Genomic DNA, 24,541 nt, shown 5'->3' on the forward strand with positions numbered 1-24,541 from the left:
CAGGTAAAAGCAGACCTTAGCAAAGCAGGATCATGGAAGCTGAAGGAATAAGTCATTCCAAAAAGGAGGTAATGATTAGCCATGTAAAATGCTGTTTGGAGGTCCACTGGAATAAGGATCCAAACGTTTCTCTTTGGCGATTTGAAGCCAAATTTGTGACCTTAGCAAGAGCGGTTTCAATGAATTTCTGGCTGAAACCAAAGCCTGATGGTAGTGGGTGCAGGAGTGAAAAGAAGGTGAGAATGTATCAAGGGAAGGATTTTCCCAGGACAAAAGAGGGGTGCACACCCACATCACATCAAGAACTGGTTAACTACAGGCACAGTTGGAGAACGTGGTGAGAAATTAACTGTGTTCCATTATATATATATATTTTTTAAACTCTGTTCATTAGGAGGTAGAGTTAGTTGCTTAAATGTGAGGGCCCTCAAACGGACTCACAGATACAGAAAGCAAACTTGTAGTTACCAGAAGGGAGAGGGAGGAGAGGAGGGACAAATTAGGGGTATGGGATTAACAGATACAAACTACTATATATAAGATAGATAAGCAACAAGAATATATTGTATAGCCCAGGGAATTATACCCAATGTTTTGCAATAACCTATAATAGAATATAATCTGCAAAAATACCGAATCACTCTGCTATATGCCTGAAACTAACACAACATCATAAATCAACTATACTTCAATAAAAAAAAAGAAGACTGAGGGTTCGCAGAGATTCGACAGTGTTCCCGCCGAGGAAAGGAGGATAAGGAGCTCATGGAAGAGAGGAAGGAGACAGAGGAGTAGCTGCAAGGGCCTAGGTGAGATTGGAAACCATGAATTCAGGGAGGTTCCATGGGCTTCCTGAAGGAGCTCGTCTGAGTGGTGGTGTACCAGTGAGGCACGCATTCTGCTGCAAGTCATAGAAAACCCTCTCATAAATACAGGAGTTTATGTATCTCTCCTAACAAGAAGTCTGGAGCAGGCAGTCAAGTCTAGGGAAGCTGTTTTACAGTGTCTTTAAGGAACCAGGCTCTTGTCTCTTTCCCCATCCTTAGGGTATGGCTTTCATCTCCGTGGTTGCAAAGTCACTAGTAAATACTCAAACAACACATTCTGCACGTCAGATGATAAAGAAGATAGTGGAAAAGACATCGTTTTAACATTGTGCCCTTTAGTCAGGAAGGGAAGTCCTCCCCGGAGAATTTTGCCTTGTTGACCAGAACGTGGCATGTGACAGGGTGGCCTCTAAGTTGCAGAGAAACCAAGTAGATAGCATTGCATCCATTCTGTGTTTACTAATATTTCTCTAATGCTTTGGAATTCCCAATGTTCTCTTCAGGCATAGCATCTCATTTAATTCCACCAGCCCCCTTACATTGCAGTTTTGCTCTTGTCCAACCCATTTTACAGATGAGGAAACTAAGGAACAGAGAAGTTAAAGAGTGTCTCCCATAATTCATCGTGAAAGGCAATATAGGGAAGTAGGTAAGAAATTGGGGTCTAGGGCCAGACTGCCTGGTGCTTACTAGCTGTGTAAGCAGAGCAAAAAAAAATTTTTTTTAACTTTTCTGTGTATCTTGACTTTCTCATTTTAAACTGGGAACAGCAACTGTACTGCCTTTGTAGAGTTGTTGTCAGAATTAAATAAGTCATTCATGCCGAGCATTCCAAATAGTGTCTGTCACCTAGAGAGAGCTCAGTGAACACTGGCTGCATTTTTATTAGAAATCTTGTTCACTTGGGTACCAAAGGACATCACACCTCTAACAGAACATCTGTGAAATGTGAACAGACTTCTGAGTCAACTGGTCAGTCTGGGCATAGTTTTTGAGAGAGCTGCTGATGGGTGTGGAGGACAGTCCTGTCAGAGGTGTCAAAACATGGTGAATCGTAGGAGAAACCGGAGTGAGAGGGGAGACCAGCTGTGGGGCAGGCGGTGGAGAGGCAGGCCACACCGCGGCGCGTCTGTCCACTAGGGCAGCTTTGGGGCAAGAGCACGAATGGATGGAAAATAATACCCAACAACAGCCAGCGGGGGGGTTGGGGTTGGGGTTGGCCTTAAAATGTGTAGAAATTTCCGCAGAAAAGACGTTGTCTCTGCAGAGTCAGAGAGAGATTTGAAAGCGAGATCATTCTAATTGAACCGATGTAGGAGGGGAGTGAAATTGGGTCAAGAAACCAGTCTTGTTGGAGACGCGTGCGGAGGAGGCCCTGGAGCGGGAGGGGAGGGGGAGGAGGGCTGCGCTTGCTGGAGGGGGCCTACCTGCCTGTGCCTCATAGCGCCATCCTCTGGGTGAGGCAGTTCATATCCTCTGTCTCTGTCCCTCTGTCTTCACTCTCTAGAAAAATGTATGTGTACCCATAAGCCCCGAATTTGCCATTCTGATGTTTCTGAGGGGGTCTCAGACCCCTGATGCCAAGTCATTCCAGGTTAAGAGTCCCTAAAAAAGCTGATCTTTTTATTAATTTCTGCCAAAGAGGGGCAACTGGACCGCACAGACAGACCCTTGAATGCAGCAAGTCAGGGGATGTGGTGAAAGCTGGGGGCACCCCGTGGCTGCTGGCATGTCCTCAGGCTCCATACGCTGAGTCCCGCTAAGGGCTAAGGCTGAAGTTAGCAAAGACGCCTGCCTGCTTGAAAACCCAATGCTTCTCATCCTTGCTTTTCCTTGCGGCCCCTTCGCGTCTGTTACTGCTCTGAAATTGGCCAGCTGAAGCTGTTTTTGGCTGGGATTTTCCATGGGCCATATGGAAGCACTTCCCCATAATCATGCTTTGTGTGAAAGAAATGTGGGAAATGAAGCCACGTCTCTCCCTGAGTACGCATCACCAGGCCTGCAGAGTCCACCAAGCTCCTCCGTGCTCACCTTGCCAAGCAATCATTCCTGTCTTCCCTGGGACTCGCACTGAACGAGGCCATGGCAAGGAGATGCTCTTGGCACTGCTCCGCTCCGGAGAAAGTGCACGAGGTTGCTCACCATGCAGCGAGGCAGATTCAAGGTGTAGGAGCCTGGAGCCAAAACCTTCGCTATGAGAAATATCAGGAATTAATCCACATGCAACACACAAATTTCCTGTTCGGAGGGAGAAGGGGAGAGACTGAACTCACCACTGGCATAAACAGCTTTGGCTGTTGCAACAGGGAATTGGAAGCCACTCAGCTTTTAAAGAGAGAAACTCTAAAACCGCCACGAAGAAGCAGGCACCTCTATTTGGAGCATCTCGATCTGTTACTTAGAGACTCAGTTTTGTCCATTTTTTGTCCATTATTTTGGTCTCGTCCACACAAGGGCATGCCTACAAGAGACCAATAAATAAATAACCTGAGTTTGTCTGGTCTGAGCTCTTTGTAGAGTTGACCCTTGGACAAGATGGGTTTGTACTGCGTAGTTCTGGACTTTCTTCAGCTGTAAATAGTACCTTGCTAAACCATCTGTGGTTGGTTGGATCCACCCATGTGGAACAGCGGATACGGAGGAACTGTGTATAAGGAGGGCTGGCTGTAACTTATACTCAGATTTTTGACTGGAGGTGGGGTGGCGCTCCTAACTCCCAAGTTGTTTATGGGTCAACTATACGTTTTTACCTAAAACGTGACAACTAAGCCTACAGATACAGTGATGCCCAAGGCTGACCTGGGACACCAGCATTGCACTTAACTTTGGACGTTATGAAGATAACCACACCTTCTTATAAAGCATCCATGGGTACACTTGACAAAAATAGGATCCTGGGTGAGGCGGACTGTGGGGCTGTGTCACAGGATAATTCTTCTGACGTTTTTTCTTCATGCACTGTTCATTTCTCCTTTGACTGTCATTTCCAAAAATAATCTGTACGTGTAACTTACTCCATAACAAAGAAGACTGTATCAGCTATAAAGGGCTTGCTAATGTGGTGAACAGTTTGGCTTTCCTCACTCCCGTCTTCTCACGCTGTCCCTTTCTGCCTCCCTACTCATCAGGCAAGATTCTGATGGATAATACCCTGATGCCAGAGCTGTGTGTAGGAGAAGAATATTCAAACCAAGGACCTTGTTAATTTTAAGGGGATATTTCCCTATTTAATTCACAAGAGAGAGCGTGGCATGGAAGGAGATCCCAAGACTGAAAACCTGGTGCCCCAGGCTTTTGCACTTGCCTCTCCTGCGTGTTTGTGTGTGTCTTCTGAGTCCTCTGCATCAAGAAAAGCAAGAGGGAAATGACAGGCGGGTTCTGTTTAGAAGGAATGTCATAGATTCACAGAGTAGCCAGACTGACCAGGAGCTCCCCAGCTTAAAGCCCCTTTTTGAACTGCCTGTATTTTTACACTTACGATGAAGTCCATGCCCCTTTGCATGACTTTCAAAGTCCTGTGTATCTGGCTCTTACATCCTGTGTGTCTTTGTGCCCCTCATTCACTAGGCTCCAGTCATGCTGACTTTCTGGAAGATTTTAGAATGCCAAGTGCCCTTCCCCCCATGGCATTTGCACCCACCGACCCCTGAGCCTGGAACGTGCTTCTCCTAGCTCTTAACGTGGCTTCCTCTTTCTCATCCTTGAGCTCAGCTGTCACCTCCTCAGTTTTTCTTTCACCAATTTACCTAAAGTCAGCTCTTCTTTTTCCTATTTCCTGCTTAGCCTTGACTGCAAGAGGTTTTATTTCATTTACAGTTGACCCTTGAATAACATGGGTTTGAATGGCGCAGATCTCCTTATACACAGGTTATTTTTTCAATGGTATTTACTATGTGATCCACAGTTGGTTGAATCCCCATATACAGAACCACGGATACAGAGAGCCAACTAGAAGTTATATGCAGATTTTCGACTGCCTGGTGGGGGGGGGTCAGTGCCCCTAACCCCAACGTTGTTCAGGGTTCAACTGTATTTATTTGTTTAATTTGTCTGTCCCACTAGTGAGGTATTGTAACAGCAGACGTTCTATCATTTCATCCCTAATGCCTGTGTAGTACTGAGCATGCCATCGCAGCTCAGGAAACGTCGCACGAGTAAACACAGGCTCTTTGATGGAGACAGCTCTGCTTCTCATTATGGTTCTACTGAGACTGAATAATGTTGCATAACAGAACTGGACTGGAAGCCAAAGGCGAAGGTGATAACCTCAGCTTAGCCATTCGCTGTGATCTTAGGCAAGGTCACATGAGAACTTTGGCTTTTTCGTCCGCATCCTGAGAGTGTTAGCACAGATGATTTCTAAGGCATCTTTTAGCTCTGGAAGTCTGTTAAGTGTATCTGTAATTTATTCCTTATTTTTCAAAAACACAGATCTCGGGATTGAGTGGAGGTCAGAGAAATAAATCCCAGGATCTTATGTGAAGACATCGTTCATCCTTTTAATGAAAAGTTTCCACCGAGATGGTTTGTCTATATTCTTAAAGAGCCCAGGAAATGTTACATATTTGTATTTGTTTACACAGCCTTCTTGGCTCTGAATTCCCTGTCTGTGGTGGTAAGGATGCCTTCCACCCTCCCTGGCACAGAGAGGGTACATTTTACCTGGGAGATTTTTCTCCTGTTTTCAGGGGGACAGTGCAGGGTCAGAATGCCCTTCTTGCACTAGCTGTTTCTCAAGTACCTTGAATGCACAATAAACCATATGCCGCAGTGGCATATTTGGGGTGACACATTCTGAATCTCTGCATCCCAGTATGGAGTCAGACAGCAAATGACCGTTTAATCCTCACCAGGCTCTTGATTTCTTAGATGCAGTATAAAGGGCAGAAAAGAACAGTTATGCTATGATACTGGGGAACATGTGGACAGAAAGATGTTGTTAGATGCTGTGTGTAACTTAGCCCCCTCTACCGCGTGCTGTGCAAAGCTGGTCCTGGAAATGAGCAAGCACTACAGCATACACTGTTAGGCACTCTGCCGGTTACCTGCTCTTTTAGGGTAAAGGCGTTTTAAGCCATTTAAAGGTATATTCCTCCAGGTTGGGAGCAGATGTTTCTACACAGACACGAGGGCTAATAGCTGAGGACACCCATTTGCAGATTCAGCAATAGTAGACATCCACAGGAGCCGCTCAGGGCGGGAGGGGGTGTCCTAGCAGGAGAGCCGTAGGTATGGGAATCAGTTTTCAGCTTGCAGCTGATTGCTCTCAACAAGTCAAACTCCGGCCGTGTCTATTGAAAAGATGGTTGTTAATTCCTGAATTTTACTTTCCCTATCTTTGCTCCTGGGCACATTTCATTTATACCATTTCCATGTCAAAAGGCGGTTTATGGACAGCCTTCCAGCTGCAGAATCAGTGCAGCCACACCCTGACTTTCCTTCTTTCACCATCCACAACCCCACACTACACCCAACAGAGTGACAGATAAACTGGAATCAAAGTTGACTACCCTGCTTCGAAAATGTGTCAGCCCCTGTACGACACAATGTCACACCAGCCAACTCGTTTTAGCTTAAATGATGCCAAGTGGTTATGGGTGTGTAAGAGCATTAATAAAGCCATTGTTTTTCAGTTGATAAAATGCTTTCACACCCAGTATCTCACTTTGAAGGAAAATAAGTATTATTTTCAATTTTTCCATAGGGTTTATTATTATTATTAGCACTAGCATTTATTCAGATAGTTTTCTTCCTTTTAAAAGAACTCCCTTTATTCCTTGGGAATGGAGAGTAGGGGAAGGGTGTGTGTGTGTGTTTGAACCTAAAAAGCAGAAGATAAATGCAGGGTCAAGAAAATAACATGAAATATGCTTGACCGAAAGTTTTGTTCGGCAAAAAGCCCAACTGAATTTTTAAAAGTCAGAAAACAAAAACCAGGAATGGAAAAGTGGGAATGAGGTTGTCGAAGAGAGAGTAATAAAAGAGTATGTTTCTTTTCTTGCACTCCCACGGAATGTGTGTATTTAGGTTGGTGTAGTTCTAGTTTGACTTTATAGTGAAAATAAACGATCTGATATAAATTACAGTCCTTCTGGGCTGAAACTGATGTTTATTGATTGGTTAATATTGTGTGGACAATTTATTTCCTGTACATCTTGCTACTTAGCAAAGCTGTGAGCTGTGGCAGGAAATGAGACATAGAAAAAATATGACAGAACAGCTGGACTTGAGTGTTTACGTGTGGGAGGGAAGTCAGGGGAAACAAATTTAATAGATCCTTGGGTCAGTCCAGTGATTGCAAAATCAAACAAGGGAAACCCGTAAGATGAAAGCCTGCAATATATGTACTTGTGATAGGTGAGTTTGGGTTTATACAATTATAACTTGGTCTCTACAGTAGAAGGGTTAAGAATGTAGTTTTTGGTTCTGATACCAGCCATATGGCTTAGGAACTTTATGATCTTGGGCAAGTCACTTAAACTTGCAAAACTTCAGTTTTCTTAATTTTAGAAATGGGTTTTTATTAGAACAAAGGAGGTAATTAATCTCAAGTTACCTAGCATCGCGCCTGGGGCCATAGCATGGGCTCAGTGTGGTTTTAATAACTTACACTTTCCCAGCCCTACTGGTGGTGAAGTTCTCTTCTAAGCCCTTTGCATATATCATCTTACTGAATCCTCTTAACAACCCCTTGAAACAAGTATTCTTATTTTACCTAATTTTACACATGTAACTGAGGCACAGAGAAGGTAGGAAACTTGTCCAAGGTCACACAGCGTTTGTAAGTAGCTGGTATTCCAACCCAGGTTGTCTGGTGCCAGAGTCTGATCTTAACCATTATTCAACATTGCCTCTCCCAGTAGTTTTAGAGTAAAAATAATGCAAATGACATTTAAAGTGTGATGAGAGGAAGCCCTGGAAGATGGCACAGTGAGTAGCAGAATCAAGAATCTCTTACCCCAGATTTCAATGAAAAAGTTTTGGAATAGTTCCAAACAATAAAGATGTCCAGCAGGAACCAGTTCCCAACATCACCACAGAATCTGGGTGTTCCTAGATGCAGAACTACTGTCACCAACACTGCAAGTAGAGAAGAAGCCTTTCCTTGTCTTGTATGTTCTCCGCCATGGGATTCTACACCATTAGGAAGCATAGAATTTTAAAGCAGCCTGAGAATCAGATGTGATTGGCGGCCTCATAGGCAAACTTGTGATAGGAGGCTTCACGTGGTCTGCACTTAGCCTGTCCTGGAGCACAGGAAGCAGCTGGCTCCTACCAGCTCTGGGTCTGGCTCCAGACGGGGGGGAACATACCTGGAGGCCGTTTGTCTGGTATTTAAAAGTGCCCCATTGTAACAGGGGCGACAAAGAAAGCATGATAGTATTTACATCAGGACTCGGGCATCTCAGGCAAGAAAATAACAAAGATGAGTATTTCCTACCCACCAGTGTTCAAAAAACAATCTTAAAAATGTGTGAATACCATTACAGCAAAATATATAAAGAAAACAAAGCTCTAGAGGGATGTAGGAAGAAACTGAAGGAAGTAGAACTGCTTTGAGAGACTTGAACATATTTAAGTCAGTAAGTGGGATCTGCACAATGTAATTAGTAGTATTACATTAATAGGAATTACTGAGCATTGCATTTTGAGGGGATGTACTGTCTTTTCAAGCATTTATGGACCATTTACAAAAACTGATTCTATGCTAGACTCCAAAGAAGATTGTAAAAAGAAAAAAATCTCAGTAAAACAGAAACCATCAGAAGAGACCTCGCCCTGCAGCTGCACCCATCCAGTCTCTGCTCCCTCCCATTACGGAGGCACAAGTGTCTGTCTTCCTGTCCAAGGCTAATTAATCCCTCCATCTGTGTCCTGGATTCCAGCCCCCTCTGCTTCCTCCGAGATCTCACCCCACCCATCATCCCCTCTCTTTCCTTTCCTCTCTGTCTCCCTTTCCCATCAGGGCTAAATGTGACCACATCTCTTCCATCTTAAATAGAGTTATAATTTACAAAACATGCATGTGTGTATACGTGTATATATGTATATATAATGTATGTATATTAGCATATATGCATGTGTATGTGTATGTGTGTATATCTTGTAAACTCTCCACATCTCCAAGTCTTACCCTAATCTTTCACCAACCTTTTCTGACAAGTTTTGGAAAAACCGTTCACAGTTTCTGTTTCTACTTTTTCATCATCATTTAGTCCTCAAACCACAGCCTCCTGTGCTTATGACCCAGTTGAAACTGCTTTTACAAAGCACATTAACCAGCTTTTCACTGCTTCATCCAAAAGGCATTTTAAGCCCTCAGAGTATTTAGTACTACTATCCATTCTCTCCTTAGCATTTTCTATGTCACCAGGGTTCTCACTTCATTTCTGGTCAGAATTAGAACGGTGCCATTTCCTGCAGAACGGTGAAGAAGTGCTGAAAAATTTGTGACTACGGAACCGCCCCCACTTACTGTCCTTATGAACTGGAGTTTTCTCTCACTACGCCCTGGGTCACTGCTCTTTGAAACCTGGCTCACAGGTGCTCTGGGAGTAGCATCCCGTGGAGACTGCTGGACGGGCAAGTTCTTGGGCTCCACCCTAAATTTCTGGGTCAGGAGTTCTGTGAGCGGAATCTGTGTTTTAACAAGCTCTCCAGGTGATTCTGGGAGGCACTGCCTTGTGGAAGTACCCCAGGGACATCAGATGTATCACACAGTAACTGGAGAGTTACAGAAACAAAAGGGGATGGCAGTGTAGGAGAAGGCATTTAAAACTGTACAGCACAGGTTACTTTTCCATAATCTAAGGACAGTAAATCCTTAAGGGGGGATCTTGTAGGTTGTTCCCTGTTTCTAGCCTTGCCCGGCTGCCCTGCAACATGCCTTTCTCTCCAAGGTAGTACTGGCGATTCATTGCCCTCCACGCAGCCAAACATTTCCCCTAAGTTTGAACCTCTGGCTAAAATAAAAAGCCAGGGGTTCTGGTCTGAGAGGTTTCACTTGAATGTATAATTGTCAGTGGAGGATGATTGGAAAACACACACACACACACTCTCTCTCTCACATACACATACATACGTCCACTGACACAGGATAAATATTTCTCAAAGACACTACACCCCAAGTTCACAAGATTTTCCAAGAGAGTTCTTAGCCCAGTTGATCTGCCCAAATATGATTTCTTCAGCTTAAGGAAAGCTTTCTAATTTATTATTTTCAAAGCCATTTTTGTTACCTATGTAACATGTTATTTGTTTACTTTAGAAAATTTAGAATATCCAGGCAAAGGAAAAGAAAGTGGTACAGTTGACATCAGCCACACGGCCATGTTATCATATTAGTGCATATTTTTCGTGGGGTAGGGGTACAGTGATTGAGTATGTATAGTACATGCTTATAATTTATTGTTGTAAATTAAGAATTATTTTTTGTAAACATACCAAAGGACACAGAAGGATGTAAAATAGAAGGTAAAAGTTTAGCTTTTGAATATTAATTTCCTCCTGATTTCCAAGGCTTAGACTTTTTGCCTAATTACTCTGGCTAGTTTCTCTAAAAATTTTAAATCAAATTGTGGTAATTGACATCCCATCATTTCTCTAATTAAATAGCAGTGTTTCTAATATTTAAGCTGTAAGTATATTAATCATGGTATTGGCATCTGGGCATTTGTAAATCACACTGCAAGCATTTGGTTTATTGTATTTACAGAGAGTTTTTATCAGGAATAGCTATTGAATTTTACCAAATACTGGAAACCAATTACGGTGATACGATTTTTCTACTTTTATCTACTCATCTGGTAAACGATTTCCATAGATTTCCTAATTTTGAATCACACTAGCATTTCTTGGGTGAACAACGTTTGGATATAGTGCATGATTAAATTTACTATTAGATACTCATTTCAAGTATTTTATTTAGGACTTTGATATTGAATGGAGAGTAAATTGGAATATGTTTTTCCCCTCAAATTTGTATTACAAAAAATTTCAAGTGTATGTAGAAGTTGAAAAAAATAACAAAATTAACTTCTGTACATGCACCACCTGGATTCAGTTATTTACATTTTGCTAAATTTGTTCTGTCTAGCTGTTTAGCTATCCAGCCATTCCTCCATACAACTAACTAGTTGAGCCTAATGAGAATTAGTTACAGATATCAAAACATTTACCTATAAATACTTTAGAGGATCTAAAGGAGAAGGATCTTAAAGGATCCTAGAGGATCTAAAGGAGAAGGATCTTCTTTATATTACCATCTCATTATTACACCTAAAATATTACAGTTTCTAAATATTATCCGATATCTAATCCATATGCAAATTTCTCCTATTGTCCCAAGAATATCTTTCATAGTTGTTTTACTCCTCCCAAAAAAGTGATCCAAAGTTCACTTATTGTATTTAATTTTTCTCTTTAGTCTCTTTTATTTAGACCATTTATTTTTTCATAATACTGACTTTTTAAAGAGTGCATCCCAGTTGTCATATAAAATTTCCCGTATCCCAGATTTGTCTGATTGCCATTTAATTTGTTGATCTCCCCAAGTATTTCCTATAAACTGAACTGTGAGTTCCAAGACTTGATTAGAATTGGACTGAACATTTGTTTAGTCAGGAACACATCCACAGCAATACTGTGAGCTTGATGCTGTACCCTAATCTGGAAGCCCGTGGTGTCAGCCTGTCCCAGTCCTGCCAAGTTTGACCAACTTGTCTAAGGTGGGGACATACAGATCACTCTGTGGTGTTAGCTGTGGGCTTGTCACGTATGCCTTTTATTATTTTGAGATATGTTCCCTTTTTGCCTGATTTGTTAAGACTTTTTGTCATGAATGGATGTTGAATTTTGTCAAATGCTTTTTTTGTGTCTGTTGAGATGACCATATAATTTTTTCCTTTTATTCTCTTAATGTGATGTATCATACTGATTGATCCTTATATGTTGAACCATCCTTGCATCCCAGGGATAAATCCCACTTGATCATGGTGTATGATCATTTAAAAATGCTGCTGAATTTGGTTTGCTACTATTTTAGTGAGGACTGTTGTATCTATATTCATCAGGGATATTGGTCTATGACGTTTTTCTCCTTCTTGAATTTTTAAGTGGTTTAAATATAAAAATAAGGGTATTAAAATTTTTTATTTATGATGTGTATTATTCTAAATTATTTATTTTTAAATTACACTGATGAGGATAAGAGTCCCCAGAAGACTGTGGGGGAAAATGATGACGATAATCTTTGCTTTCTTCCTGATTATGATGGGAATGATCCTAACGTTTCACCGTTAAGTCTGCTGGTGGCTTCTGATTCCTTATCAAATTGAGAGTGTTTCTTTCTGTCCCTTTAATAGGAGTCTTATGATACACGCTGAATTTTGTCAGATGCCTTTTTGTATTAATTGAAATGATCCTAATGTTTAACTCATTTGACTGTTAATATAACCAATTATAGTAATAATTTTCCTAATGTTGAATCAATACTTTATTTTTACAACACACTCTATTTAGTCATGATGTGTGGTTCTTACGATAGAGTTCTGGAATTCATTCGCTTCATTTTATTTATTATTTTTATATCCTTAGTCAAAATTAAGATTCAGTTTAAATATTTATCTTTGTGATCTCTGTGTTTCGTTGGGTATCTGAGTTATTTTAGCTGTGTATCACTAAGTGGGAACCTTTCAGTCTTCTATTATCTGCAACTTACTGTTTGCTTAAGGTTTTGCAAAACTCATCCAGCAAAACATTTTGGCCCTAGTTATTTATTTTCTTTTTTCTCTCTTCTTTTTCTGTAAAAAAATATTTTTAGCTTTTTTGAATTGTATTTTAAAAGTAACTCATCAGTACATTTTCACTATCGAAAACAAAAAATATGGGACTATGGTTCCCTTCACTCCCTCCTAGCACTGATTTCTTCCCTCAGAGGTAACCACTGTCAAAGGTTTGGTGAAGGAGGATGAAGAGTTATTATTTAGTGGGCTCAGACTTTCTGTTTTGCAAGATAAAAATATTCTGGAGATGGATTGTGGTAATCTGTCTTACCCCACTCCCTGGCAACAACTAGTCTATTTTCTGTCTCTGTGAACTCGACTACTTTATATACCTCACATAAATGGAATCATATGGTATTTATCCTTTTGTAACTGGCTCATTTCACTTAGCATAATGTCTTTGTGGTTCATCTCTGTTATATAGCATGTGTCAAAATTGCCTTCCTCTTTAAGGCTGAATAATATTCCATTGTGTATATTTATCACATGATATCCTTCCACTCATCTGTGGCTGGTTACTTGGGTTGCGTCCATCTTTGGCTGTTGTGAATAATGCTAAGAATATGGGTGTACAAATACCTGTTTGAGTCCTTGTTTTCAATTCTTTTGGGTGTACCCAGAAATTGATTTGCTGAATCATATCGTAATTCTACATTTAATATTTTGAGGAACCGTTTTCCATAGTGGTTGAATCATTTTATAGTCCCAACAGCAGTGCACAGGTGTTCCAGTTTCTCCACAACCTGAACAACACTGGTTGTTTTCTGTTTTTTATTTTTTGCGTTTGTTTATAATGGCCATCCTCATGGGTGTAGAGTGGTATCTCCTTGCGGTTTTGATTTGCATTTCTCTAATGATTAGTGATGTTGAGCGTGTTTTTATGTGCTTATATTGTCATTTGTATATCCTCTTTGGAGAAATGTCTATTCAAGTCCTTTGCCCATTTTTAAACTGGGTTGCTTTTTGTTGTTGTTGAGTTGTAGGAATTCTTTATATATTCTGGATATTAACCCCTTATCTGATAGGTGATTTGCAAATATTTTCTCCTATTCCATGGGTTGCCTTTTCACTCTGTTGAGAGTGTCCTTTGATGCACAAAATTTTGATTTTGATGTAGTTCAAATTATTTACTTTTTTCATTTGTTGCCTATGCTTTTGACATCATATTCAAGAAGTCATTGTCCATATAATTGATTTTTAACTTGCTTTTTTATTCATCAGTGTATATGTTGGCAGTCTGTCCACACCAAGTAATGTGGCTTCTTATCATTACTTTGATCAGTTGTAGAGTATTCCTTAGTATGGCTATGCTGTTGTTTATTTAACCCCTTCTGTAATGGTAGATATTTAAATAGTGTTCATTGTCTTTTACACGTATGTATATTAAAAACAAACAAACAGAAAATCTAGGAAGAATATTTATCGAAGTGTTAGAAGTGATGATCTCTGAGCAGCAGGATTAGAATTACTTTCATTTTGTCTGGTATGCTTTTTTTTTTTGCATTTTCTGATTTTAATAACAAACAGGTATTTTTATTTAATAAAACTTGTACACAAAACAAGTCAGTAAACATAGTGACATCCTTTGATCCAACAATTTCACCCCAGAGGCTATCAAAGACTTGTTCTCTGTAAGTTAAACAAACAAAACTCAACATCTACTTGAAGTGATTCATACGGTTGGTTAATGTCCTAATGTCATTTAGCAATAGACTTAATGTTCAAATAGAGGACTGGGGGATAAAATTTCATATATGAGCTTCGATTATTTTATTGCCATAAAAATTAATTTCAGGATATGTAATGATTAATGACATGAAAAAAAAAACCCTGCAAGGACCAGGATTTCTACTAGATAATTATCTAGGCCAGGGATTATAAAAATTTTTTTGGTAAAGGGCCAAATGGTAAATATATTAGGCCTTGTGAGCTATATTGTCTCTGTTACAACTGTTTAACCTCTGCATTTGTATGGCACAAACAGCCTTAAATGAATGAGTATGGCCTGAGGGCCCACCCCTTCAAAACCCTCCCCATCAAAGCAGGTAGATGAGGCCTGGGGAATGAAGGCATTTGAGGGAGTAAGCCAGTGCATTTACTTAAAGCTTTTTTTTCATGTTTAAAAAAATGTATTTAAATGAAATGATGTGAATGGTATTAATATGCCTTATACAGAGTAGCTGCTTTCCAAAGATTTCTTGACAGTAAGATGGAAATGAAATATAGTTCAGAACGCTTTGCAAATGCCCCAGTTCTGATTGAGTTGCTTATTTTCATGGGCCTTTAGTGCACAACGTTTTATTACTTTTGTCTTGTGTTCTTTCCCAGGGGAAGAAAATGTAATTGCTGTTCCTCTGGGGAGTCGAAGTGTGAGAATTACAGTGAAAGGACCTGCACATCTCTGTAAGTAGAATTTAATCTTAACATGCTTTTCCTTCCTGAAAATTTATTTAGCGAAAAAAAAAAATCTTTCTTTGGGTTAATGGATAGGCAGACCAACATCTTAAGGATTTTGCCTCCCAGTCTGAAATAGTCCGTATCACTAAGGGATGATCTATACCCTGAATTTTTCAGTTCTCTTGCCCTAGTAGGAAATATACCAGCTCGGGATTAATCTCTTCATGGGAGAAGAAAGCGAGTTATGTGAAATAAATTGTTTTTATATGGTGAGTAAACTAGGATTTGAGACTCTTCTGCAGATTTTAGCAGTTGGGGACAAAAAAAAAAGCAAAACAAGATTTAAAACACAGTACATACAGCTGACAACTGTAAGTTTGGTTGCCAGCACATCATGACCTCCGGTCTGGGGGGCGCTGAAATTACATGCTGGTTTCCCAGAATATGGAGAGTTTGAAACAATAGAGGATTGAAATTGTATTGTTTCTTTGGCCAAAGTGACATGGCATCTCCTCTGTCTTAGCCTTTCTGGTCTCTTAGGACCTAAAAATACCAAAGTTCTGCTTCTCTCCCAAGGTCTCCTGTGGCCACAGGCACAACTTTCTTAGGCTTTTCCCAAGGAACATGGGCCTTGGCCAAGACTGGGTCCCTGGCTTCTTGAGAAGCTTACTATGTTCAGCACGATATTTCTGTAAAAAGTACAAAACTGTTTGTAACTGTTTTAAAGCCACACAAATCAAGGTCCACTGGATTAAAATGCTACATATTTTGCCATTTTTTTTTCTGAGCCACCATCTTAGATTTTTCAAATCATAAAAATTTCTCAGGGCCACAAGCATTGTACCTTTTGGGGAGCTTTTAAATGTGTGTGTGTGTGTTTGTATATTTTGGATTCAGTACTGATACTCTAACTGGAAATGTCCTTTGAGAAAAATTTATATCAAAATGTTAAAGTAAAAATGGTTAAGGTTGCCAAGGATATAGATTAAAATCTTAAAAAAGAGAAAGAAACTCTGTAGTATATTATGACCTAAATTAGAGAAGCAAGAAGATAGCTTTAGAGCAGTGAGGGTGAACAATGATCGGAAAGTCTTTTTTTAAACTTTATTATATGAATTATGACTAAAAGAATGTGACTGACTTATTTAACTAAAATATTAAAATGTTTACCTCTACGTAATGGGCAGTTCCCTCAAGGCTTTCTCTATAATGAAGCATCCAAACATTTTAAACGGCTTAAAAAAGCCACAGCTCTTGATGAGAGTAAGTCTTCATTTCTGTCAGTGCAACCTTGAGGTTTGACGACAGGTGAAAATCATTCAGATCCAAATTTTGTGACTCATTTGAGTGATCACATTGTGAAATACCATTTTGGATTCAAAACTATGAAGTGCTGAGCAGCATAATTCACAATAGCCATAAAGAGAGAACAACCCGAATGTCCATCAGTGGATGAATGGGGAGATAAAATGTGGCACGTGTGGAATATTATTTGGCTGTAACAAAGAATGAAGTCCTGACATACGCTACAATAGATGTGATCCTTGAAAACGTTATGCTAGGTGAAAGAAGCCAGTCACAAAGGCCACATACTATCCGATTCTATTTCTATGAAGTGTCCAGAGTAAGCAAATCTGTGGAGACAGACGGTAGATTGGAGCAACCCAGCTCACTCCTATGGCTCCTACGGCTGGAGTGAGTTGGATTGCTGGGAGGTAGGGGGCAGTGACTGTTAATGGATATGGGTTTTCTTCGGGGGAATGATAAAAATGTTGCTAACTTAGATTGTGGATATGGTTTCACAATTCTGTGAATATACTGAAACTTTTGTGAAACCATCTTTCAAATGGGCGAATTTTATGGCATGTGAATTTTACAGCATATCGAAAAGATGTTTTAAAAAAGATGCAGGGACTGGGCCTGATTTTCTCGTGATGCTAAAGGCAATTCTTAAAAATTCAGCTCTAAAAAGTTTTATAAGCTCTAAAAACAGAAGAAGTAGCCAGTAAACAGGTTAAGTAAAGACAAATACTTTGAGGCCAAATGTTCATTTATGTACATATATGTTCTGGCATATTAGACATAATCTTATACTCAAAACTGGCACTGCTACAAGAACGGGGTTCAAAAATATTCCCATTTCTCCAAAGGTGGCAGATCTGTTGCTTGGAATATTTTTCCTTCCGAATAATCTCAAAATTGGCTCTAAAAGTGTTTCTGAAAGTTATCCTTCTCTGCCAGTGAATAGAATGAACTGGCTTCATTTACAAAAGATTTAGTTAACATTTCTGAACATCTACATATAGAAGCAGCTTTGTTTTCTTGATTTAGATCAATGTTTTCTTAATTTTTATTCAAAGATATATTCCTGAAATTAAGCGTACTTTGCAGTGATAAATCATTCTTTTCAATATTTGTACTAAGTACAGCCCTCCAAAAGTCTGCATCATTGAAACTGGAGAACACCCAGTAACGTAATGTTAGTCTCTCTGCTGTGGAATGGAATTTAATTACAGAAAGTCCATCTCACATATTGCCTAGAGGTGCTTAGAGCCTAAATTTCCAGTCCTTTTGTAAGCTTGGCCTCAGCGTTATACCAAGCACACAGCTCCAAATTTTCTCTAACATTTCAAAAATGGAAACAATACGAGGGTTTTGCAAAAGAGATTTTATTGTAGAAGAACTTCAGCATTAAGTGTGTTTGACTAGCAATAAACCTGAGAAGCCAAGATGCCATAAATTGGAAACCTCCATTATCAATTGTAAGAATTGGGGTCTTTTTGTCCTCTACGCCCTGTCTAATGACCATATATAGAGATGCATAAATATGAACGTGGACACTGTGCATAGTGAACAGTCAGAGGAAATGGAAGCTGAGCGAAGTATGCAAGTGTAAAACCCAACCCTTAGCCTCAGTTTGATGTGTTTATAGCCAAGTCAGCCGTGCAGAACGCTCATTACATGTTTGGTGGCCTTCTAGGAGTTTAAGGAGACCTCTTGGGGCTGATTAGCATGACCCTGTCTCTTTTCAAAGACTCCTGGACTGAGTCTTCTTAGGGCAAGCCCTTCAGCTAGAAGCGTTTGGAAGCAGTCATCATCCTTCTAGCCGTTCCTTCTGAAAACAACTGGTCTGGGTCAAAATAGTTCAAGGCACCATTGTAGACTTGAGTTGTGAAGATTTGTGGATATAAGAGGGCCTTGGTTTCTGATCCTAGTTTTATCTCTTTGGGGGCACACATCATCTCTTCCTTGACTGCTCTCTGCAACCTCCATCATGTTAAGCCTGAAGAGGGAGAAAAGGCAGCAGTGGGCAGCAGTGGAGCTGGGGGGGTGTTTACAGGTTTGCTGGGCTCTCCACCCAGCACTAGCTGCCTTGCTGCAGAAATCACCTTGAGTCTGTGAAAGCTCTGAGAACAGAAGGGCTCTGCGTGCAGCTGTCCTGAGCTGTGAATTGCACATTATCACAACATAGGGCTACAGTACCTACCTGGGAATGCTAGCAATTAATTTTAAAAAAATGTATCCGTAAGTCAACACGTCATCTGAATTGCTGACTTTCTCAAACTCCTTTTCCGCCAATTTTATAAGAGGCACGGGCACTAAGGAGGAGCAAGGTTACCACCAGGAAAAGTGACGGTTTTTGAAGAACAATACTTCCCTCCACTTTATTGTGAATGCATGCTAAGTGGCTTTGTTAAGCTAAACGATCCGAGTTGTTTGCATCCATCTGTCAGCCATAAAAAGGTGGCTTCGTCAAATCACTCCCCGTGTCTGCACTTACCCACTTTGGACTCAACTTACACAGTTGAGGTCAGAGCACCTGCTTTTGACCTCCTCTATATGCAACCAGGGTTTGTGACCCAGAGAGTGGGAAGCCTTCTGAAATCATTGGAATAAAGACATTTTATGATAAGTGGGGGAAAAGAGCGGTTTGGGTAATTCACATGCACTTGAAAATGGATTTTCCTCCTTGTTTTCTCATATCCTTGTCACAAAAAATCTTGGACACCGTTGAAGCAATAGAATAGACTCAACATCCAAAAGAACCCCCCAAAACAAACAAAAAAACAAACATTAAACTAACGGAAATCCTGGCCTTTGGTTTAGAAGATGGATGTCAGACTGGTCTTCCCTTCCTCCCAGATCGCCTTCCCAGATTCTGATCCCCGCTTCCCACCATCACTCTGCAGCCAGACGAAACTTGGACCTCTGTGCTCCGCAAGGTGAGCGCAGTGGTAAAACATTCACTGCCCCAACACAGCCGCCCAACCCTTGCACACTGTTTGAATTTCATCAAGTCATTTCAGGCTAAATCTCGGTCTAGAAACTCGGTACTTCACTTGCCTTCTTCTTCGCGTGGATGGAATTCGTCCAGCTTCATTTGGGTTTGATATTACTGAGTGCTCACCATTTTTCCTCCTTTAAAGGACTGATTCCTCCAGCATAGGGCCCTCTTCCTGTCTCCGGTTTCCCATCTCATTTTTACTGACAACTCACTTTCTAACACTCAGTTTTATATCTTCATTGGAACTAGGAAATGAATTTAATCTCACACTTTCCAAAAACCCACTGCGGTCATGGAGCTCAGGGCCAAAGTGGTTGGGGTTTTGCGCGCCTGAGAGTAGCCAGCATTATTCTTTGACCGCTAATGACTCCTGCAGATCAAGTAGCTCCTGTCCAGCCTTTGAATTTTCCCAGAAAAGTTCCCAGCCTGCCTGTCAGGGATAATCAGGGATGTCTCCTAATGCCTGTTATGCAGTCTGTCCAGGGCGCTTGAACTCCTGCAGCTGCTCCAGTGGCAGAGAGAAATCTGGCAACGGAAAACAGCCCAGCACAGCAGCGTGTGGGCTGCAGCCTCCTGGTGCCACATCACTTTGTTGTGTTTTATCAGCGTTCCATTTTTAAGCTGGAAACAGAGTGAAGTTCTGGTTCTGTTGTGTGCTTTGTTCGAGATGGCTAGAGAACCATTGAATACCAGTGAGTCAAGTGTAGGTTCCAGAGTAGAAGAGGTCCTGGGAGGTCGTCTGTTCTGACTCTCTGTTTTAGAAATGAAGCAGTGAAAACCGAAGGCAGTGAGTGAGAGAGAGAGCTGAGGCCAGAAATGCAGGCCGACCAGGTCCATCAAGTGTGGTGACATTTGCAAAGTGAAAGAGAAAAAAAGAGAAGGGAAAGAAAGAAATCACTTAAATAAAGAAGTGTTATTTTGGTTAAACCGTCAGCATTGTTCTGAAGGAAATCTAAAAGCACTACTGCTCATTTAATAGCAAATGTGAATTAAGAGGTAACACACGAGAGAGACCTTGGTGGTGATGGAATACTTCTGTATTTTGATTGCGGTGATGTGTGCCAAAGTGGCACAGAGCCGTACGCACACATGGTACCAGCGTCTGCTTCCTGGTTTTGATGGTGTACTGTAGTTATGTAAGATGTAATCATTCCATTGGGTAAAACTGGATGAAAGGTACACAGGACCTCTCTACTATTTTTGCAACTTCCTATAAATCCATAATTATTTCAAAATGAAAAGGTTTTTGATGCAAATTAAAAATTTCCTGTGGTTTTGTCTAAATAAAAAGTCTAGGCTTAAGATCTGAAAGGGTGAGAAAACGAGTTACACAGCTTTACTTTAAGTGACAGCAGCATCATAAAAAAATAGAGATGTTTTCTTCTTCCCTTTTTGTAGAAATGACTCCAAAGTGTTGAGTAGATCTAACTGAACCTAACACTCTTGTTTGCTCTTTTTTACGGGCAACTAAGATCCTTACCTTCCACCAATACGAATCAATATGTTTGTAAATTGAGTGGATGTATTGATAGTGTGTTAGTATCATCTATGCCATTACAGGTAGTTAAATGGCTTTTGAAATAAAATGCTTTTACGATATTCTCTGATTTAAACCTTATTTTTAAATTTTAGTTATCGAATCAAAAACACTTCAGGGAAGCAAAGGCGAACACAGCTTTAACAGCCCTGGAGTTTTTGTCATAGAAAATACAACCGTCGAATTTCAGAGGGGCTCAGAGAGGCAAACCTTCAAGATTCCAGGACCTCTGATGGCTGATTTCATCTTCAAGGTAGGATGAGCTTCTTCGTAAATGGTATGCCTCTGGGGCCCAGCACATCTGGAATTTTAAAAGCAATTAAGTTTGGTCAGCAGCAGCCATCAGTGACCATTTTCACATCGGGCATGTGTCATTAGGAGTTCCGTCTGGACAGTCAGTTCTTAAAGATTGTTCATCTCTCTCACGTTTCTGCTCCTCAACCCCAAAGGTCAAGAAACAGACTTCACTTTTAGAATGGAATGATGGCTTTTGTGTTTATGGCGTCTAGCTGCTGTGTTCAGCTTTAAACGTCTAGATGGGGTCTGGTGGCCATGGGCAGTGGCTAAACACTCTGTGTCTTGACCCACGACTGTGCTGTTATTGCACGTGCTCGGCTTCCAAAGGGGAGAAGAGAAGACAGAGATTCATTCCTCACCCTCCTGTCTCTTGTCCTTGGTGCTGTCCCATAAGGACCATTTGTCTAGGTACCTGGCACAAGTTACCTAGAACCCTTCTTCCCTGTACCCACGAGTCTGTGTCCCCTCTTTTGGGTAAATTAGGGGCCTCTTCCCTCACTCAGAGGATATGAAATGTAGTGGCCAATATATTTCCAAGGTGACACCATCTGAAATTCTTCTGATAAAACTGAAAATACCTAAGACGTGCAAAAAGAGGGGTTATTTCAGTGGATGGTATGTCTGATCCCTTTTTAGAATACATTCAAAATGGAATGGAAGAAAGAAAATAGGTTTAATCTCCAGGAGTATCTTTACCTGAGAAAAGACCCAGTGCCTTGAAAAGAACCTTCTATGTTCCACATTAATTTGTCAACGAATGTTTCGTTGAGACATCAGTTGTGCCACCAGAGAAATGTCTTTGGAGTTAGATGAGAGTTGCTAACTGATGTCCTGTTGGCAGAGTCCAAGTGTTGGTCTGGGTGGTGCTGTTGTTTCGAAACTTCAGATTTTAAATGGTCAGCCTCTAAAAATCAAGAGATTTTAGCATGAAAATACCAGGGGGCTTTTCTTGCTTCTCTTTAAAAAGGGAAAGACGTGACAACCAGCTTGCATTTTGCCATAGCAATAATTGGCCGGGGCTGGGTAACACTGCCTTCTCATCAGGGCACGCTCTCCCCTTGGCCATGGTCCACACCACTCCCCAGTGGGTGCCTGATATTGAAGGTGTGAGTGTCAGCTGCTGTTCATAGACATTTAAGTTGCCATTCCTATACATCATTTGCCATTCATGGACTTTGGTGTCAGACCCTTGAAGCATCAACTCAGTGTTATTCTTTGACAGTAGCATTTCGAAAGGCTTTTGGGGGAAGCCATGACTGTCATCTACTTTTCTATTCTCTTTCTCTCGTCTGTTGCTGGGCATCAATTCTGGCCTTGGTTTGCTCCTGTTAGGGTTTTTCCATTTGATTCTCAAGTAGTAAAACACACACACACAACTTTTAAAAAAAATTCTCTTTTCATTCCTGCTCAGAGGATCTGTATTCTTCTCAAGTCAGTTTGGAGAGCTCTGACTGAGTAAGGGACATTTGCATAATGATGGGATGGGAGAAATAGCCACAAAGTTTACAATTTTAAGGTCCTGTTTGGTAATAGGATCAGCACGGAAAACATACCACCTATTGATCCCATGCATGAGAATATATATACATATAAACACACATATGTATCTATAAACTGTTTACTTGTTTTCAGTAGACACACGTATATGTATATGAATATGTGTGTGTGTGTGTATATACATTTTGTTTTAAGATTTGAGAGGCTACATTGCAAGCTGAAAACACTGAAGAAACAATGGTTACTTTAGAGGGGACACATCAGAGATGCCTTGGGGCAGTGATCTTGGTTTTACTTATAATATTCTAGTGCATAAAATAATTTTTAAAAAGAATCCAGTCATTTCTCACATGTGTAACTAAAAATTACTTTATACCTTCTTGCCCAAATTATATATTCACATCTTAATAGAATTTAGCAGCGTGTTGCCACTGTCTGAATTTGTACTCAGTCTTCTGTTGTCTCTGAGTTCTGATTTTCTCAGATTTAATAAAGAATTCTGGGCTTTCACTTCCACTTTTGGAAAGCTTTTGATCTCTCTTGATTGGGAAGTTTTCAAAAAATAATATATATTCATATTTATCAAAGAGGGTATTACACACAACTGTCTGACTTATGTGTAAACGGAACCTCATTTTCATGCCTACAGCCATTTTCTTTCATGAATACGGTGTTCTCAGTGGGAGAGAATTTGGCAAAATTGGAGACACTGTGATGAAGCAAGGATGACTCTGATGTTTTTCCCTGACTTACAGGCGTGTCCAAATACTGTGGGTTTCTAGGAAATGTCCTTTTCCATCAATTACTCTTTTTTTTTTTTGCTTGGAACACTGTATTAGTAAGTACCCAGCTTCCATTGTTGCTAAGATAAGGAACTCTTTGCTCCCATGCAGCTCTTTTTGGCCCGGGATGCACTCAAATAATAGCTTTCCTTCGAGTGGGAGGTTAAGTGTGTGAGGTCCCTGACGATGGTCAGCCTTGTATTTCATTGTATCACTTTCCATTCCAATCAACCAAGAGCAGCTGATCCAACAAAAGAAAGACCTGGCTTCGAGGAGAGAGAGGATGTGCAGACCCGCTCTGCCCCACTCAGTGCTCATTCCACACAGTCACGGGCGTGCTGAGATGGAGAGACAGCCTCTCATCACTTCATGGATTAGACCTCATTTCATGGGCTTTTAATAAATGGACCATTGAAAACTTCTGTATTCTGACATGGAGAGTCAAATACACAGACATCTTTGGGATGTTAGATTCTTTCATGGTGTGATGTGTGCATTCTGAAGTCTGGCCATTCACTGCACCAATGAGACAAAGATGTCTTTTCTACTTTCTCAGAAGCTATATTTTCATGATTGGACCATTCTTGAAAAAAAGCACTTTCTCTTCTTCCCAGTGGGTTTCTCACTATACGTTCTTATTTTTCCTGAGTGATCTGTTTCTCATGGATGACGCTTGTCACACTGCTACTGGGTCCTGGGTATTTTGCATTAGAGTCCCAGAGGCAGTCTTATTTTGCATCTGCAATATGTGCGTGTTGCCACCAGGTAGCAGTAGAGAGTCTGGATCCAGTTGTTGATGCTGTATGCTTTGCTGATTGGACCATGAAACAGGCACTATCCATTCAGTGAGAATTCACTGAGTATCTGTGAGTAAATATGGGTGAATATCAGGTTTAAGTATATGCTTGTGAGAATAATCGCGCAAAATAAAATTAAGTGGTGTTGAGAAAGACATCTCGTTGCATGGTTAACTATTTTAATTATTGCTGGTGGCGTTTCCTACTCTTTTAAAACATACGTCCATCTGCAGGGGATAAAAAAGTTTCTCTTCGTGGTCTGAAATCTTCCTTTTTATACTAGTTGTCGGTCTCCTTTCTCCCATTCAGACAGTTTGTGTTTGTGTAGGAAAAAATTTT

The 24,541-nt window shown here is 40.6% G+C and overlaps 1 protein-coding gene across 1 annotated transcript in view; it reads left to right on the forward strand.

Moving 5' to 3' along the window:
* ADAMTSL3 (ADAMTS like 3) overlaps positions 1-24,541 on the forward strand; it is a 259,617-nt gene that overhangs the window by 117,975 nt on the left and 117,101 nt on the right. Inside the window, exons 8-9 of the mRNA XM_072950888.1 lie at positions 14,939-15,013; positions 20,925-21,082. Coding sequence (XP_072806989.1) covers positions 14,939-15,013; positions 20,925-21,082 — 233 coding nt within the window. The remainder of the gene's footprint in view (positions 1-14,938; positions 15,014-20,924; positions 21,083-24,541) is intronic.

This window comes from Vicugna pacos, chromosome 27, assembly GCF_048564905.1.
Source record: "Vicugna pacos chromosome 27, VicPac4, whole genome shotgun sequence".
Classification (NCBI taxonomy): Eukaryota; Metazoa; Chordata; class Mammalia; order Artiodactyla; family Camelidae; genus Vicugna; species Vicugna pacos.